The 18,816-nt window shown below is 34.1% G+C and overlaps 1 protein-coding gene across 2 annotated transcripts in view; it reads left to right on the top strand.

The window, feature by feature from the left end:
• LOC132705839 (ankyrin repeat domain-containing protein 50) overlaps positions 1-18,816 on the top strand; it is a 103,169-nt gene that overhangs the window by 61,988 nt on the left and 22,365 nt on the right. Inside the window, exons 4-7 of one of the 2 annotated variants that reach the window (XM_060676758.1) lie at positions 2,268-2,387; positions 6,868-6,957; positions 10,398-10,550; positions 16,592-16,842. In XM_060676758.1, coding sequence (XP_060532741.1) covers positions 2,268-2,387; positions 6,868-6,957; positions 10,398-10,550; positions 16,592-16,842 — 614 coding nt within the window. Of the gene's footprint in view, positions 1-2,264; positions 2,388-6,867; positions 6,958-10,397; positions 10,551-16,591; positions 16,843-18,816 lie in introns of both variants that reach the window. The other variant, XM_060676757.1, reaches the window with a different exon arrangement.

The raw sequence follows: 18,816 nt of genomic DNA, 5'->3' as shown, positions 1-18,816 counted from the left end.
TATTTATTTTTGGTGAGAAAATAAATTTCATATATAGTGATGACGTAAAACGCCCTCTACCTGCGATACAACCAATCCAAATCAATCCAAGTTTATGTCTGAATGTGTTCCGATACCGTAAGAGATAGAGCAAAAACAATTTCAAAATTCTGTTGCTTTAAGACTTAGCTCTCTGTAAAATAGGATTATCTCAAAAAACGGGATCTAAAAATCAATAACACGATTACGCCATCTGGCGGTCGTGCTAGAAACTTAAAAATAGTCGTACATTGTTTGGGGCAATTTGAGAAAACCTTATTCAGTGTTATTAATTATTGCTTCTTCGAGGCGTCTTCTTCTTAAAACTTTGCTTTATGCAAATTTCTAAAGCACTTTTAAATTTTTTTTTAAGAAACAATATTTTAATCGTGTGGGAAAATTAGTGCCCCGCCTATGGTTAAATTTTGAAAGCTGCCTTACCAATTAACTTGTATCTGTCGCAATTGTCGCCGTCTAATTAATCGGTTTAAATTTGACGGCCCAATTTGAAACCTCGTTAAAGCTTCGGGATCGACGTTGTCAAATGTTTCTAACTTTAACTTACGCCTATCGAAAATTTTTGTTTTGGGATTGCAAGATGCAGTAAACTGGGGTTTTCAAAGAAACTGCTAACAAGTATCACGACTATATGGATCGTTGAAAAACGCTAGGCCTTGAGGCGTCATTTTAATTTAGTAAAAACGCATGTCGTCCAACATCAAACACTCAGAAAATCGCGTTGCACGGAACTCGAAAAATATTCGCATTGTGCGCCTTCAGCAAAGCTACAAAACCAAAAAACATCATCCAATTCAGTGCAGTTCTTCATGAGCTATTGCAAAGAAGCCTGTTTTTATACAGAGTGTCCAAACAGTCAAAGTCAAAGTAATTTATCTCGTTTATTTTCAAATATACAGGGCGATTCATAAATATGTGGGAAATCAAACTTGTATTTTTTAATAGAACACTCTGTATATTATGTCACTAATAGATACCTTCATTTGGGATAGATCTTAACATATTTTGCAACCTCTGTTCTAAAAAGACTTAAGTAAGCTTGTCCATTCACTGTATTTTCAAAAAAATGAGGCCGTACGCCGTCTATTGTTAGCATAATAGTGAAAATTATGTTTATGGAATGTCTATTCATTGTAGATAATACATATTCCAAAACCTTTCTTATGCCCATTCACAAAATGTTTATATAATGTGATAATGATTGTCATCGAGTTCTTGATGAAGTTATACACAATAAGGACGCATCTTAGTTTTTCGCAAAATATTAATTCACAGAACTCTTAGAAATTATTAAGTCTTGGGACATTTGTCTTACACTTACATGTGGGTTCTCTGTAACACTATGTAATACTTGAAATTCATTTTCCTCGTTCACTACAGTCTTACTCTTTCGTTCTTTTCATAAGCAACACTTCCAGTTCGAGTAAAACGATTCATCGAATTCTCAAGAGTTATTTTAAAGGCTTGGAAATTTTCTTAGCGAATAATGCATTCTTCTCGCTAGATCCCAGTACGAAGATCATGTCGACCATTTTTTCCATCGAAAGATTCGTGGTTGAGTTGCAACTAACAATAAATTAATTGAGAAAACTAATACAAAATTGACAGATTTCAAATAATTACTTATTTGCATGGCTAACTTCCATTTGCAGTAAAAGATGCGACTCGACAACATTATTTTATAGTTTTAGAGTTTTGTTTATTTTAGGTATAAGAAAATAAATAATTAATAATAATTAATTAATAGTTAATAACAAATAGAATATATCAGCGACGAATGTAAATATACATATCCGATAATGGCACCGTTTAGCCGATAATTTTAGGCAAGCATCGTTTATTAACGTTAAGAGATCATTTTGGCAGAAGTTAATTGGGAAGAGCCCGTTGTTTAAAGTTCTATAGGATATGCGGGTCTGTGTCGAAGTAGTGGGGGTACTGATTTGGCTTGAAATTGTTAAAAACGATTGAATTTAGCCAATTGGTATTTCAAGGAATTTGATCGACTTTGTGACAATGTCCTAGAAATACTTTTCTTAATATAGTACGATATGGGTTTCGACGGCTGTTTATCGACCAGCTATGGATTTAAAAAGGAAAATGAGTCAATATTTTTGGTTATTTTAATATAGTGACGTCGCACTGGAGTTTTTAACGATCTTAGCCGCGGCAGCAAGAATTTCAAATGTGATCAAATAATAATAATGCGTTTTCTTATTGATTTTCAGCAGATGTCCTTAGCTAGCACGTCGAGCGAACAGTCTCCCGAGTCCCTGTTCGATCTGCAGGACCTGCACGGACAAGCCGCCCTCCATGTGGCCGCCAGATTGGGCCAGGCCCAAGTGGTTAAGGTCAGTAGCCCGAATCACTTCGTCTCGTTTAAAAAAAAAATCACACACACACGCGTTATTCTCACAGAAAATGGCGATTTAGCTTACCACCTCATTAAAATTGTTCTTAGAGGCTCAAAAGTTTGATTTTATATGTTTATCGGAACATTCCCGGATAAAACATGTTCCTATAAATCTGATTATCAGAGGGGAGTGGGTAATTTTTTAAAGAATAAACTTAACTTATAAAGTTTTGGATGTAAAAGATTTTTGCTCAGAAGTGGACTGTGGATTTTGCGCCATCTATACCGACTGCTCTAAATTAAGAATTCATTGTTGGTAACTTTGTTATGAGTAGAGATACAAATTAGGGTTTAGGAAAAAATGTTGATTTTCTACTCTAACGTTCGTAAAATTGAAGATAACCGAATTATCAGCACATTTCTCTTTTGGACCAGATGGCTATGAGTGATTGCAAAATAAAACTTCAATTTCCATTTATTGTTTTTCTTACACCAATTTCCACGTCTTCATTTATTATAAATCTTTTCGGCTCCTTTTTTTTAGCATACACTATTTCATCATTTCTAAATATTCGATAAAGGCGCAGAAGAAATTGTTCAAAGAAGGCCTGGGTCATGTAGAAAACTAGTCAAAAAAATAGTTTTGATGTGTTAATTATTAGCATTGTTATATCAATTGTTAGCAATTATTTAAATTAATTTTAGCGTATCACTTATTCAAAAAAGGTTTTTATGTATGAAGAAAAGGAAGAAATGTTAGAAAGCTATTTGATATACAGTAAATGGTCTGCAAGTGAAGAGAACGATACATAAACGTATATCTACACCGCGTTCCATCACATGAACAATTTTTTCTGCGTCTGTATCAAATCTTTAAAAATAATGAAGCCGTTTTTGTAAAAAGAAGTAGACAATTTTTTTTATTCTAAGTGAAGACGTTAAAATTGGTGATCTTGGTTATTTTGAAGCATATAATTAAGCATTTAATTTTAAATTAATTTAAAGATATTTAATACCGTCCAAATGATTAAAAAAATGTGTTGTTTTAATCATCAATCAGCTCAGGTGTGCTATTGGTAGATATTTTAACATTTGCCGCCATAACATAAAAAAAATTCGGTATAATCCAAAACATCATCACTATTGATCAAGAGAAAATTTATTAATAGCACATGCCCGAGGTCCACAAGTTCATTTCAGCTTTAACGTTGAGTACGATAGAATGGCATGCAGTGTAATGCAATTATTATTGAAATTCTGGATGGTTTTCTAGATGAACTTGACCTCATAAGTAGACAGAATCTCCATTCTCAACAAGATGGCGCACCAACTCATAACTTCCGAGGCAGATATCAGTTTTTGACAACCATTTTCAACAATAAATTCCTTGGCCCCCTAGGTCACCAGATATAACAACTTGATTCCTACTTAAAGGTCTAAATTTATAAGCCCAAGTATCAACACGTTGAAGTTTTAAAGGCTGCAATACAAGAAAAAATAAACCAATTTGATGGGAGAACTATAACTCAAAACAATTCGCTTAATAGAAAAACGTATTGAAGTACGAGGTGCTGTTTTTGGACAACTCTTAAAATAACTTTAATAGTTAATCATAAACTAGTTTTATGTGCCAACCGCTCAGAGCCTCTAGTCTAAAAGAAAAATGTGTTTATGATTTTGGGCTAATATGGCATGTGACTTTTTCTGTTCTGTTTGTGATTTTCGAACATTAAGATAATATGCAAGATGTTCCATTTAAAAAGAGTACACTTTCCGAATATTTTCCTAAACCCTTTTTCTGTTTTTGCCATCGTAATCAGTGGAAAAAATGCTAAGCTACTAGTTTGCTAATATAACCGACTTTGTATGTCTACTCATAACAAAGTTACCAATGATGAACACTAAATTTAGATCAGCCTGTATACCAACCCTTAAAATTTTCCTTTTCTCATTCACTCAGTGGTAATTTTAGAAAATTTATACCTATACTATACTGATTTCTTCTTTTTTACGAGCAAAAGAATAAAAACCAAATTTAATTTTGAAAGCAACAGGTAAGTAGCTAGTACAGGTAAAGTAAATTCTTAAATCGTTCAATTACATGCCGTCAGTAAAGATAGTGAATATGGCGCATCTAAATTAAATTTTAATTTTTATTGCACATGGAGACAAAACGAGAACTAAAAAAAAAATTGTTTTTCTACTCCCGTCTGTAAAATACCTAATTACCCACCGATCTAGCATGCGGGAAGCGTCACTTTACCACGTCAGTTTCGTTTTCCATGAATCCGAGCCACTTCGGACATTTCCGGGATTTGACCGCACGAATTTGGGAGCGATCGGATGTTTTCAGAGATATTTCCCACGCTCTAAATTTTGACGTTTGTCAATTCTGACGGTTATGTCAGTGAATGTATTCGTGTTATTTTGCGAAAATGTAACTAAAAACTAACGGTCGTAGAAAAAGTATAGTATGCAACACGTTCGGTAAGCTTTTTAACTCACTCGTTTATTAAAAACTCGCTCCACTCGTGCCAAATGAACTCGTGAGTCAAATGACGTTTACCGCACTTGTTGCATAAAATACTATTATTATACTATTAACTTGACTGCTTCTAGAGTGCAAGAATATTTAAGAAAAAACTTAAAGACTCAGTAAAACTGTTCCGTTGTTTGACTTCTGAATAGTACTGTATATCATCTTGGTGCCTCGCTAGTGTTATCTGTGCTCTTACTGTCCTGTCGAGTAACTATATTAATATCAATATTTTGGAAAACCAATGTTTGTCATATTAGCATTGGGTCTTTACGTATCTATTTCATTTTTTATTGCTATGTTTGTTTTATTTTAGTTTATTTTATTTTGTTTATTACTATTTTGTTTATGTGAATCTTATTACATATTGGGCGGTTCGTCCGTTGATAAATAAATAAATAAATAAAATGTCCAGGAAGACGAGTGGATCCACCAAATACCATGTGAATGGGTGGGGCATCTTTTTTTTTTCGATTTTCGACTGTTTTTTAGACATTGCTACAGAACACGACCTAGGTGGGTGATTTGAAAGTATTGTTTAAAATTAAAAAAACCTTTTTTTTTTTTCAAAAACTAAAAAATAACCATTTCTCGAAAACCGTTCATCGGATGGAAAAAAACCATGAACGGGAATCGTGATAATTTTTCAAAAATGTACCGGGTGTCTCGATGTTTGCAAAAAACTGAAAATTGAGTTACCCTTGGAAAGAAAATTGACTACAAGTTAAACAATATTATCCAAGTGACGGTTTCTTTCACATATCAGTGCAGACTGTGGAGAAAGCTGAAACTTTTGTATTTAACATTTTCGCATATTAAAGAGAATGTTCGAGATATATCGTATTATATTCAAAAATGCAGCTATTGACTTGAAATTTAGCAGAGTTGTTGAAGTCCCCCCCCCCCCCCCCCATGTAGGTAATAAAAGTTAAATGCAATCATACATCGGCATATATTTTTTAAATATTTTGGAAACAATTTTCGTCGTCACTGTTTATCCGATAGGCAAAATTCTTGAACCAAAAAAGGTGGGAGATTCAGGACTACAACTTTTATTTATTCATGAAGGCATTTTTTCGAATATATACGGGGTTTTTAAATTATGGACCAAAATCTAAAAGAGCTTCAGGGTCTTGAACTTTTTCATAATAAATTATTAGCCGCAAATCAAAATTCGTAGGAAATATGTCTGATTGGCCCAAACAGTGTTGTAGGCCCCATCAAGAGTTACAGTTTTTGTATTTACGGTTTTCAGCTGCTGCTTGAGATATTTATAGAAATCCACGTGAAAATCACTAATTCTCGCGCTCAGTCTAGACGCGATGACGTAATTGACTATTACGGAGTACTGCATGAGGGATCCAGGACTAGAACCTCAACTTCAAACGTTTTTTGAATTATATACAGGGTGTGTTGTTTTTGGGCAAAAAATCCAAAGGATCCTTAAAAATTCTGTTTTTGTAGGTAAAACATTGTTCGTAAATGGAAAACGGTAAAAGATAAGATAATTTGATTTAAGCAGTATAGTAAACTGTGTCGAGAACTACAATTTTCTATTCACAAATTTTCGTCCATCATACAGGGTGCGCGAGATATTTGAAAAAGTATAAATAGAAATCGCTATTACTGGTATATATTTTTATAGTTATCAAAATTTGCCATTATAATAAAACAAAATAAAATGAAATATAAATTTAAAAAAATAAAATGAAAAATAAATGTCAAATGATTGTAGCTCAGTTAGAATGGCGTTCCGAGTATATGTCCATTTGATATTTTTAACTTGAAATCAACCCAGCAACACACTCCCAAACTATGGTAGTCATGTCGTGGGACATCCTGTATATCTTTTTGAAGTAATTAATTTTTACATTTCTGTAAAAACGACAATATGTATGCTTTAAAAAAATCGGTTTAGGACGTTCGATGCTTATTTTTGCAGGTGTTGCTCGAATCCGGTACCAACGCGGACCAAGCGGACGTGGACGGTTGGACGCCTCTTAGAGCCGCGGCTTGGGGCGGCCACACCGAGGTGAGTCCGAGTGTGGAAACTAAAAAAAAAAACTTTCTCTACGAACTTAGTACACTGTAGTATAACATCTGATATTTTTCCAAGCTCATGGAAGTATGCAATTGTTCTCTTCCTGCTAAAAGATCTTCGTCCGGTCAGCATGCTGTGTACTCTATCAAAAATAATAGAAAGGGTCATCGAACATCAGTTTCGAAAATTTTTGGACGACAAAAATACTTCACCTTCAAATCAAAGTGACTTTAGGAAGAAGTTTAGTTGTGAAATGACACTCTTAAATTTGAGATATGTGAAGCAAAAGATCGAATACAACTGACAGCGTTAAAGCGTTAAATATAATAATCATCGTCCGCGTTGTAGAGATATTATATCTGCAGTAGTCCAAGGATTTATATTTATATTTATATTTGTTACGCGTGTAAACTGATCTTAGTTATTAGATATTGCAAACCAGAATATTATGCAGATGTTACTGAATTCAATTTATCTTTTTCACCAGGGAACCATTTATTTGTCATAGATATAATCAACGAAGACATATTTAATATTTAATCTTTGTATTTTAGTATTTAGTATTTAAATTTTGTTTAATTTAATGATCTTTGGAACAAAGAAATTTTTTAAAAAAAAACTCCGCGAACAAGATTTTTCATAAAAAACAGAAATTACCAATTACCGGACAATAACAAAAATACATAAAACAATTAATTTTATAAAAGTAAAACTAAACAAAATAAGCAGAATAGAAAACAAGAAACAAAAGGTGAGAACATATAAGAAAAATAATATTAATACGAGAACAAGACAGCGCGAACTACTTAAACTGTAACTACCTACAGATGGACTTTAACTGTTAGTGATATAGTGCTGGTTGCAAATTCTAATCAGTTTTGGTAAACTATCATTAAAAATATCAAAATATTTACTAATTAAGTTGAAATGCGTGCACATCCGATACAACGGGGACCTACGTAATAAATTTGTTCTGGGAATCCCTAAGCTAAAAGTAAGAATGTGTCTTGCATTAGCTCGCGGAACATCAAAATCAATTTGCGTAAGTAAACTCATCGAGTCAACATTACTATGCCATAACTTATGTAAAAATATTACACTGACTGTAAACCGCCTCTGATCCAAGGCTTGAATATTAAACCTGTCCCGCAAAATACCACCATCAATGCCCCTCCCTGGATAGAAACCATCCACTATAGAAGCAAGAAACTTTATAAATCTCCTTTGAACATACTCAAGTGACCGAAGTTGAGTAAATAGGTGCCCATACTACCGACTGGCTACGTCTGTATACACTACGTCGACTTGAATTTCTTTGTCCAGAGACTCAGCAATATACTGTGTGAGCTCCACCAAGTTGGAAGTTGTGGATCGTCCCTTTCTACAAGCTAGAGACCTTGGATTAACATGTGGCAGCTCTTTGAAATTTGAACCACTTGCGTTTCAACGGCTTGCACAAATCTGAAGCAAAGCAAAGGTACGGCAATATTTAAGTCAATAAAGTTTTAAAAAATGTCTGCGAATCTGTATTATTGTCAAGATTTAACTGAGGGAGTGTTGATTCTTCAGACATACGGAGAATTCAGGTAGTGCAGAATTCATGTCCAAGACTCATTTGTGTTATCAGACGCAGACAACATATTTCTCATAAATTATGTGATGGCAAAATTAAGTGATTGAATATGAAACGGATAAGAATCCTCCATGCGGCATGTGTGTTTTGGTTGGTTTGGTCAGTCTATTTTGCCTCATAATAGCCGCCATAGGTGCAGAAGATCATTTTTGTTGCAAATCGGTAAAGTGGGACTGTTCACTCAAGCAGAAAACGTCACAGTTCAAAAGGGCCTTAACAGACGATATAATTCTTGCTCTTGCAGCGGAGGAAGAATTTTTCCTTAACTGTGCCTTTGACCAGGGATTTTAATTTTGTTAGGCGCCAGTCCTTTTATAACAATGATGGAAGTTGTAAAGAAGGACAAACCCACCTTCCGGTTGTTTTAACCGCGGTAGCTAATGAAGGCAAACTGGAAACGAGAGAAAAACGAGAAAATTAATATAACAAGATTTAATAACAAATGACACCACCCGCAACTGCTTAAACCTCCCCTGATTATGTCGTGTCAGTTGTTTAATTGGGTGCGATTATGCAACTCGGACTGTAGTTTTCGAGACAACCAACCTCGGAGAAAGACAAAACAACAGCAACTAATACCAGGGTGAGGTTTTGAGATGTGCGGGGAGACTTTGGATTAACATTATAGAAAAACTGCATTAATTCTTCATTACAAATTGCAATCTTAAAAGCTAACAAGATTTATAGTAATAGCCTCAAGTTATTAAATTAAATAGAAGTATGATTAACCCAATATTTGAATCTGATGAAAGATATCCAAAGGTATTAATGAAAAAGTAAGAGGGGAGAAAAGAAAATAATAATAATAATTAATAATAATAATAATAATAATAATTAATAATACTAATAACAAAGGTAATAAAAGTTAAAGGGGGTCCACAATAATTCTAGCAATGCACCCGGAAATTATCCTCGTGGTGAATCACAGCAACGGTAAGATATCGTTTTTTCTTGGCTATACTCTAAAATATAAAACTGCAACCGATATGGTAAGTAATGGCTACCTAAGAATTGCAACAGAAAAATGGATTATTTATCAAACTCTGAAAACTATTAATAATAAATAATAAATTAATAATTAATGCATAGAATTACATGCAGGCGTACCCTCTATAAAGCTACCGAATTGCTAATCAAACCTTATTCGAAGAGAACAAGAAAAGAAAAAGCCCTAGCGAAAAACTTCATCCGGTCTCATCGCAACGATCATTCATTCCGTCGATTAGGTTAATTCAGGGAGCGCGGAATAAAAACAATGCCTCGCAAGAGGTTTGACTACGTACCTGATTTCGATGTCCGGATTAAGTGCGTCACAACGAGTGTGACGAACGCAATGCGTTGCGGATTTTAAATATCGATCAACCGAAAATTTTATAATTGACTAACCGTGTGGCGAAATTTATTTCGTTACACAGAACAATGTTTATCAACTATAGAGCAGTAATTAGTATTAAGAAATAAATACATAAAAATAAAACTTCGTACTAAAAATCAAATTTGAATGCTTCAAAAATCAATAAAAGTCCATAATGGAAATCTATTTGTTTAATTCATAATTTTTATATTTTTCCATTTATATCTTCTATTATTTGTTTAAGATATTAGAATTTTCATATTTTCTCCGCTTACTCATAAAACAGGCAACTCTATTCTGTTATTTAGTTTCGCTAGTAAATTAAGTTTTTTGTATTTTGTTAAATTACGCTGGAAAATAGAAAATATTGTGTTATTTATTATTTATTTATATCGAAACATCCCTACGAGATTCTATTGAAAATCGTCCCCTTGAAATTTCCAGGTGGTGGAGATTTTAGTCCAACACGGTTGTTCCTTGGACAGCGTGGACGCGGAGAACAGGACAGCATTGAGGGCGGCTGCGTGGAGCGGCCACGAGGAGATAGTAAGGGTCCTCCTGCAGCACGGCGCCGACGTAAATCTGACCGATCACGAGGTACGCCACACCAAAATATGTTCTTTAATTTAATTCTTGGTAGTGACGCGCTGCGGTCGCGTTTTCATTAGGTTTGTTCCCTCAAAAACGGCAGGTAAAGTCTGTTCATAGATATAAGAAAGTGACTAACTCATACGAATTAAGGAAAGACCCGGGCAAGCTGTAAGAATGAAATATGGCAGAACAGGTCCGTACTTTGCTTAGAAATTAATTATTTGGTATTTTGTTAGGACATATACTAAACAATATTTATTTATTTATTTATGTATTTATGTAAAATTACAAATTATTTTTATTACCTACATAAATGACTTAAAATTATTCACATAATATATCAGTATCACTATCGTTATCATCGCCTGTTCTAATTATTATTTGTTCTATATTATTTGCAATATGGATATACGATTGTTCTGCTTTTTCTATATGTTTAACAGAATTTTCTCAACTTTGTGGAGGGATGTTATAAACTTCGGTTTCTATAAGTTTGGGGACATTGGAATTAACACTGGGAAAAACATTGTTACGACGAATGGCAGATTTCAGTTGGTGCCAAACTTGTTCAATGAGATTAAATATACAGTGGTAAGGTGGAAGACTTAAAACTGTATGCCCTAGATTTTTTGCATAATTATCACAGACATATTCCTTTTGTAGGTTCAAGCTTTGTAGAACCTCAATTAATTCCTTTTTGGTATAATCTTCGTGAAAATAAATGTCGTTATTATACATGTAGTTTTGAATTGTTGCTTTTGTGTCACATGAGAAAGGGGTTTTAGTCAACTCTCTAACTGTGATAACTTCCATTGTCCATTACAATTACGCTATTGGAAGTAGTTTGTTTTTACACCTTTCAAATAAATCAGCGGTGGTGATTTCATGGTAATCTAGAGAAGAATCTTTAATATTTTTCGCAGAGAAAGTTCATTTGGAATCCAACCATCTTTAGAGCCAGCATGCAAAATAGGTATTCTTTTACCTCTTTTTGTTGGCGCGTTTGTTTTACACTTATCAGTTGAGTCAACCCAACCCTTTTCCGGGGTATCATAAGTGTCGAACCAGGATTCAGCCAAGTAAATAATTGGCCTTTGTTGTTCTCTGTAAATTTGCCTTTTGGCAATTTTTTTAAATCTAAAACCCATGTGTTGACACTTTCATAAAGTGGTTCTGCCACATTTAACACCGGTTTCATCTTTTTCAAGCCTCCTAATTAAGATATCTAATATAGGCACAGTTTGTTCCTCGTATAACTGGTAAATTTTACGCCGTATTATGTCTTGATCACTTTCATCTACACTCGAGAAAATGTCAGCATCGCTTCTTTTTTTTCTTCGCTGAAATGGGATTATTCACAATTTTCTATACAGTTGATGTTGGAATTTTCGTCAATGTGGCCGTTTCTTCTAAAGATGCTTGCTTGCTGGCACTACGTTCAATGAGAGTCAAATAAACATTGTTTATAATTTCCTTAGTCTCAATAGAATAGTGTTTTCTACATTTGGGCGGGAGCATCGCCTGAGATACACTAGACTCGCACATATTTTGCATAATTCGCACACGATTCAAAACACGCTGTATTACACACGAAATAAGAATCATTACTAATAAATTTAAACTAAGTAGTATACCAAACCAAAAAATATTAAACACAGGTAGGTATAAAAGTAATTTTCTACTCCCGCCTGTAAAATACCTAATTACCCACCGATTTAGCGTGCGGGAAGCGTCACTTTACCCACGCTTTGAATTTTGACTTTTGTCAATTCTGACAGTCATGCCAGTGAATGTATTCGTGTTGTTTTGCTATAATGTACCCAAAAACTAACGGTCGTAGACAAAGTATAGTATGCAACACGTTCGGTAAGTCTTTTAACTCACTCGTTTATTAAAAACTCGCTCCGCTCGTGTAAAATAAACTCGTGAGTCGAATGCCGGTAACCGCACTTGTTGCATAATGTACTATTTCTATTACGGACCACAATTTTACCTGAATTTAAATTCCGAAACTTTAGGTAATAATCTTGTTGGATTATATGTTAATGACCACCCTTGGATAATCCCATTCAAAAGCAATTGGTCACTTTCTTATATCTATGAACATACCATACCAGTTCAATCGTCACTCATTTACTTATTTCTAACTTGTGTTAAAGATCAGGTTTTCCACCGTTGCCGCAAGTGTGTAGAAACCTTACGCCATCTCTGAATTTATTTATTTAAAAAAGTGTACCTAACAAACACGAGGCGCAATTGACAGGTAGTTTGAAGTACAAAGTATTAAATAGTTACAGTGGCATTGCAAGTAAATTGGTTTGATTTCGAGCAGATCATAGTCACAAGCAGCATTTTCATAACTTACCGGACTGAAATCTACATTAAAGCTGCAGATAACTACTTAAATACCCACTTTCTTGGATTGATGGTAGGTTTCGCATCTAAAACTGCATTTTTTGTTGGAAACAGTTACCTATTCATGTCAGTATCGTTCAAATACCAATCAAAATCGGCATATTCGGCCTTTATTGTAACGAACACGTTAATAAACCAGAAGATATCTACGTTAAACCGCCCTTTCTGGGTCAAATAGTTACCCCTCTTTCTTGGACAAATAATTTTTTTTCCATCTTGATTTCGACCAGATTATAGTCAAAACCAGCATTTTCATAACTTAGCGGACTGAAATCTACATTAAAGCTGCAGATAACTACTTAAATACCCACTTTCTTGAATTGAGACTAGGTTTTTCATCTTCATTTCAAATAGATTCCAGTCAAAATCGGCTCTTCCGACGAACATATCGTATCTAAAACTGCAGATATCAGCTTAGACAATCATTTTTCGATCCAAACAGTTACCTTTTCATGTCAATATCGTTGAAACACTAGTCCGAATCGGCCTGTTCGGCCTCTATTTTAACGAAAACGTTAATAAACCAGTAGATATCGACGTAAAACCACCCTTTCTGGGTCAAATAGTTGCCGATTTGTATTAAATTTTAGTCAGAATCTGCTTTTTCGCCCCTTATTTTACCGAAATCTAAAACCTCTCTTTCTGGCACAAATAATTGGTTTTGCCTCTTGGTTTTGGGCAAATCATAGTGAAAGCCTAACTACCGGACTAAATCTACTTTAAAGCTGCAGATACCTACTTGAAAACGCGCTTTCTTGGACTGATAGTAAGTTTTTCTTCTTCATTTCAAACAGATTCCAGTCACATCTAAAACCGCATCAAAATTGCATATCATTTTTTGATCCAAACAGAGTTTCATGTCAATATGAAACTTAGCCTATAGTCTAGCCTAACTTAAATATTAACTCTACTTTAACAAAATAAGAAGGAAATAGGAAAATACTGAAATTAATAATTATAGTTAGTGGGGCGATAACGTTTTTACCATAGTAATAAATTGCGAAAAGATAGACCAAATCGGGTAGAACACTGTTCTTGGGGCGCATTAAAAATTTAAAACATTTTTTTTTTGCTCTATGAGATAATGTGTCTGGAGTTAATACGGGGAACCGGAAAATTTTGTCCATATAATAAATAATTAGATAATAGTAATCAAAACGATCACTGAGAGACATAATCAAATCTATTTAATAATATTTTATGCGAAAGCCTTGTGTGGGATATACTCCATCCAACTTATACCATGCATACTTTGTACCCAGGAGACCAAACTTCTGATTTTTATCACTTCTGTATTTTTAAAGTTTCTAGTGCAACAACGTACGATAAATTCATAGTTTTTTGAGGCTTCTGCCTGTACCTTATTAACACGAGGAACAAATTATAATTTCAAGTCGCAAAAAATGTTAGAACGGGAAAAACTTTTATCAAAAAGATAATAGTCAGATTTTACAGCTACACTCATGTCTACATTTTGCTGTATTAAGTTGCAAGTTATTTAGGGACCAATTGTTGATTTTCTCCAAACTGCGCTGGAGAGTAAGACAATCCTTTGAACACCGTTTTTTTTTTAGTTCTACGTCGTCCACATATATCAAAAAACTGACATCATTATCATTAATGAAAATGTTGAATAAAAATGCCCCCAATGTATTCATCGGAAGTGTAACCATAAAGATAGACGTACATAGTGCGCTCAGACAAATATCAAGAAACGAAATTAACAAGCGATTCGGAAAATCCAAAAGTACAAAATTTTTAGAATAGAATTTTGCGATCCAGGCGATGAACCGCTTTTGAAAAATCAATATATATCACGTCCACTTGAGAACTTTCCTTCATTAATAACCTCAGAAATATATACATAGTCGTTAAATTGGTAATGGTAATTGATAAAAAGTCCATGTTGTTGGGGGACTATTTGGTTCTTAACAACAAAAAATATTTTTTATCCTGTTTAAGAGATTCTAATACTTTACAAAAATTCGAGATCAGGGAAGTATCCGTATGGTTTGTGATATTTATTATTATATTATTAGTTTAGACATTTTCCATATACCAGTAACGGCTTGGATTCTCAGACACAGACTAAAAGGTATTACGAGCGTCTTAGTTAGAACAAAACGATAGTCATATATAAGGAATGTTGGGATTAAACCTGCACCCATTGTAAATCTCGGATTTATTACTGTGGAATTTGACTTTGTTACCGTCTAGTTGTCATGTGCATTAATGACCTCAATTCTTACCAAAAAACTTAGCTTACATTCGGAATCTCTTTGGAAGTGCCCTTAAATATCGAAGAATTTTTTAGTAAGTTGTGATTGTATAAAATAGTAAATTCCATTCAAGTGTTCCTTTTTGTCCTGTTTATATGGGCCCTACTGATAACGATCAACCATCTTCTAAATTTGTTACAATTCTTAGATTCACACAATTATTTTTTTTAAGTTTATTTAAAAGTTAAAGGTTATTTTTTATTTAAAAAAAAAGGAAATAGCAAAAAAAACTGACAAACCTAAATAATTATGATTAACTATTAAAGTTATTTTTAGAGGTGTTTAAAAACATCACCTCGTGCTTGAACACATTGTTGAGCGCGTTTTTATATTGAGCGATACACCCTAACATACGTTTTACCATTGAATTAGAAACTAATAATAACATGAAATTTTTAGATATTCTTATCAATAGAAAATCAGTCCTAACATTGGGTCATTGTGTTTACAGAAAACCTACGCACACAGACCGATACCTTAATGCATGGTCACATCACCATCCGGCCCAAAAATCACCGGTTATCAACTCTCTTGTTTACAGAGCCGTAAAACTATCTCAGTCAGAGTCACTGAAAATAAAATTAAAACACCTCAACTCTGCTATTATCTCTAATAATTTTCACATTAAAGAGATTAAGGGTTCCATCAAAAAATACACTTCACCACAACCTTCCAATAGCAATGAGGCCCAAAGCAATCCTACACTTGCCGCTGTGCTCCTTCTTTATATTCAAAATATCACTGACCACATATCAAAAGTTTTAAAGAAGTATAACGTCAAAAACAGATTTACCACTTGTCCAAAAATCTCTCAACATCTGCAGTCCCTCAAAAACAAAATTCCATTTGAGATGCCAGGAGTTTACAGCATTCCATTCAAATACGGCAAAGTCTTGCATGTAATCGGTTCTTCTACCAACGAATAGAAATTTATAAACAACCTAACAATCTTAGCCGCTGCTCAGGTCTCTACCTGTCACCAATTTGGGAATCAGTCATCTGAGACGGTATTAGCGCCCCTCCTCAAACAATATATAGCAGGTACAGAGTAAAATACGAGCCAGTTTTAGTCAAGCTCTGAAGAAGCCAAAAGGATGATCGGTGAAACGTCAGCAATTTCGGCTCAGCAAAAACCGACGCAGGAGGAATCCAAAGGCTTTTTAAAAGTATAATATTTTAAATCTTCATGAGAGTCCAAGAAACTTTTATACGAAACTTTTTTTCGTATCTCGTATGGGTTTCCAGATCGTGTAGTGGATCGTTTTATTTGGCAAACCGTGTGTACCTAATTTCTATCAGCCGTTATACGAATGTGCTGGCAAACAAAAATTCATTTTTATATGAATCTTGCAGGGCAGAACGGCCCTCATAGCAGCCGCTTACATGGGCCACAGCGAGATAGTCGAGCACTTGCTGAATTTCGGAGCTGACATCAACCACGCAGACGCCGACGGCAGGACCGCCCTTTCGGTGGCGGCTCTTTGCGCCCCCAGAACCCCCGGCGTGAGTGTGGTGTCCACGTTGCTCGAGCGAGGCGCCAGCGTCGACCACAAAGACAAGGAGGGCATGACACCGCTCCTCGTAGCCGCGTTCGAAGGTCACAGGTTCGTTTATCGGCCGATCTTATCTAAATGGAACCTCCATTATCTAAAGTAAAAAGCCCTAGGACCGGTCAAAATCCAAGACAACGCAAGCTAAGCTAAAAACTCGGATAATTACACACGCCAACGGAGACCTTGTGATTTGGTATTTCCAACGGAGACCTTGTGATTTGGTATTTTTCACATTTTTTTACTAAACTAATAGAAAAACAATGTTCTTTTTTTGTTTCTATCGCGCCACATTTTTGATTTAATTTTTGAGATGTGCATTGTGCAGTTAAATTTGTTTTTAAAATGCCAGAAATGTATAATAACAATGTTTCAGATACTTTTTGCTATATGTTTGGTTCTTTTGTGATCAAGAAATTTAGACGTAAAAATCGCACCCCTGTTTGAAAATCAATACTACGAATTATTTTCAAGTAAGAATTCGTGATCAAGACAAATCGTGGGCGCCCATATTTTCTATAAAGTAGGTTTAAGGAATTGGAATAATGGAAGCAAGCGATGCCTACTTTTTGGAATACCTATGACAAATCACCAGGGTGCTATTAGTACATATGCCAGATGTCACAATACCTTAGAATCCAGCCAATTTAAAAGAAGATACCAACAATTTTTCTGAACCGGAAATAGATGAAGATGTCCTTAGTGATGTTGGTGATATATGGAGTGTTTCTCAGAAATCCACTTATTTTCACATTCAGAACTTAGAGACTTAAGTCTAACTAAGGAGCTTTTCGAAAATTTAGCGTCTATACTTCGATATAATATTTTACCGACACAAGACGTTATAATCCTTAAAACCTTAAAGTTGTACTTTTGCACAATAGAAATGTTCTTGCGTCTGTACCTGTTGCTGATTCTGTGCAAACGAAAGAATGCTACTGCTTGATAAAATCAAGGGAGGAATTTTTGTAGATCTTCAAATACGGCGATTGATGTGAATGTAAATGAATCACAGATCTAAAAATTTAAAAAAATGAATACAAAAATGGGGTTCACTTTTAAGCAATGAAATGAATACCCAGATGCTGGTTTTAAATTTTGGTATATAATAGGATTACTTTAACTAATCCCGTTTGCAATACATCATTCTATAGATTCTATAGACCAGACCTTAGACAGATAATAATGTGCAGGAGAGACATTTTCTTCAATTTTGATGACTTTTTTATGTTTTTGCCTACAAAATCAGAAAAGAACCTGCTTGAGTCAATACAAAGCGTTGAAATCATTGGATTGCCATTTTCAATGGACGACAAAGTAAAAAAAAGTATAAACTGTCTAATATATCTGTGGGGTCCCAATTTTACTGCGAATTGTGAATACCATGATCGAATCAGAAAAGGTTGCGATGGATTTCACTAACTGATGTCATAAAAGGATTTCTAGGAAACAACAAATATCCATATCGCAAAGACATTGTACATATGAGCATAAATATTACACTTTTTACACTCACATCTGGACTACTTTCCCGAAAATTTTGATACCTTCAGTAAAGAACGAGGTAAAAACTTCCATCAAGATATAAAAGCAATGGCACCCAGATATCAAAATCCCTGGAACGTCCTGTTTGTTTGTTGTTTATTTAGTTGGCAACACTTTTTTAACTGGCTGCCATTTTATCAGCTCTCAAGTGATTTCATTATGAACACACTGATGCCTAAACAAAACTTTCAAATTGTGAAAATTTATTTTGGAAGTCATAACAACATAGTCAATACGTCAATAAACAGAACTGCCGTATTTGGAGTAATGATAATCCTCAAGTGTATGAGTCACCGTTACATCCAGAAAAACTAACTGTTTGGTATATATATATATATATATATATATATATATATATATATATATATATATATATATATATATATATATATATATATATATATATATATATATATATATATATATATATATATATATATATATATATATATATATATATATATATATATATATATATATATA

The sequence above is a fragment of the Cylas formicarius genome, unplaced genomic scaffold (assembly GCF_029955315.1).
Source record: "Cylas formicarius isolate icCylForm1 unplaced genomic scaffold, icCylForm1.1 PGA_scaffold_8__14_contigs__length_24414737, whole genome shotgun sequence".
Taxonomy (NCBI): domain Eukaryota; kingdom Metazoa; phylum Arthropoda; class Insecta; order Coleoptera; family Brentidae; genus Cylas; species Cylas formicarius.
Note: the sequence above shows the minus strand (reverse complement) of the source record. Positions and strands in the feature narration are given on the sequence as shown.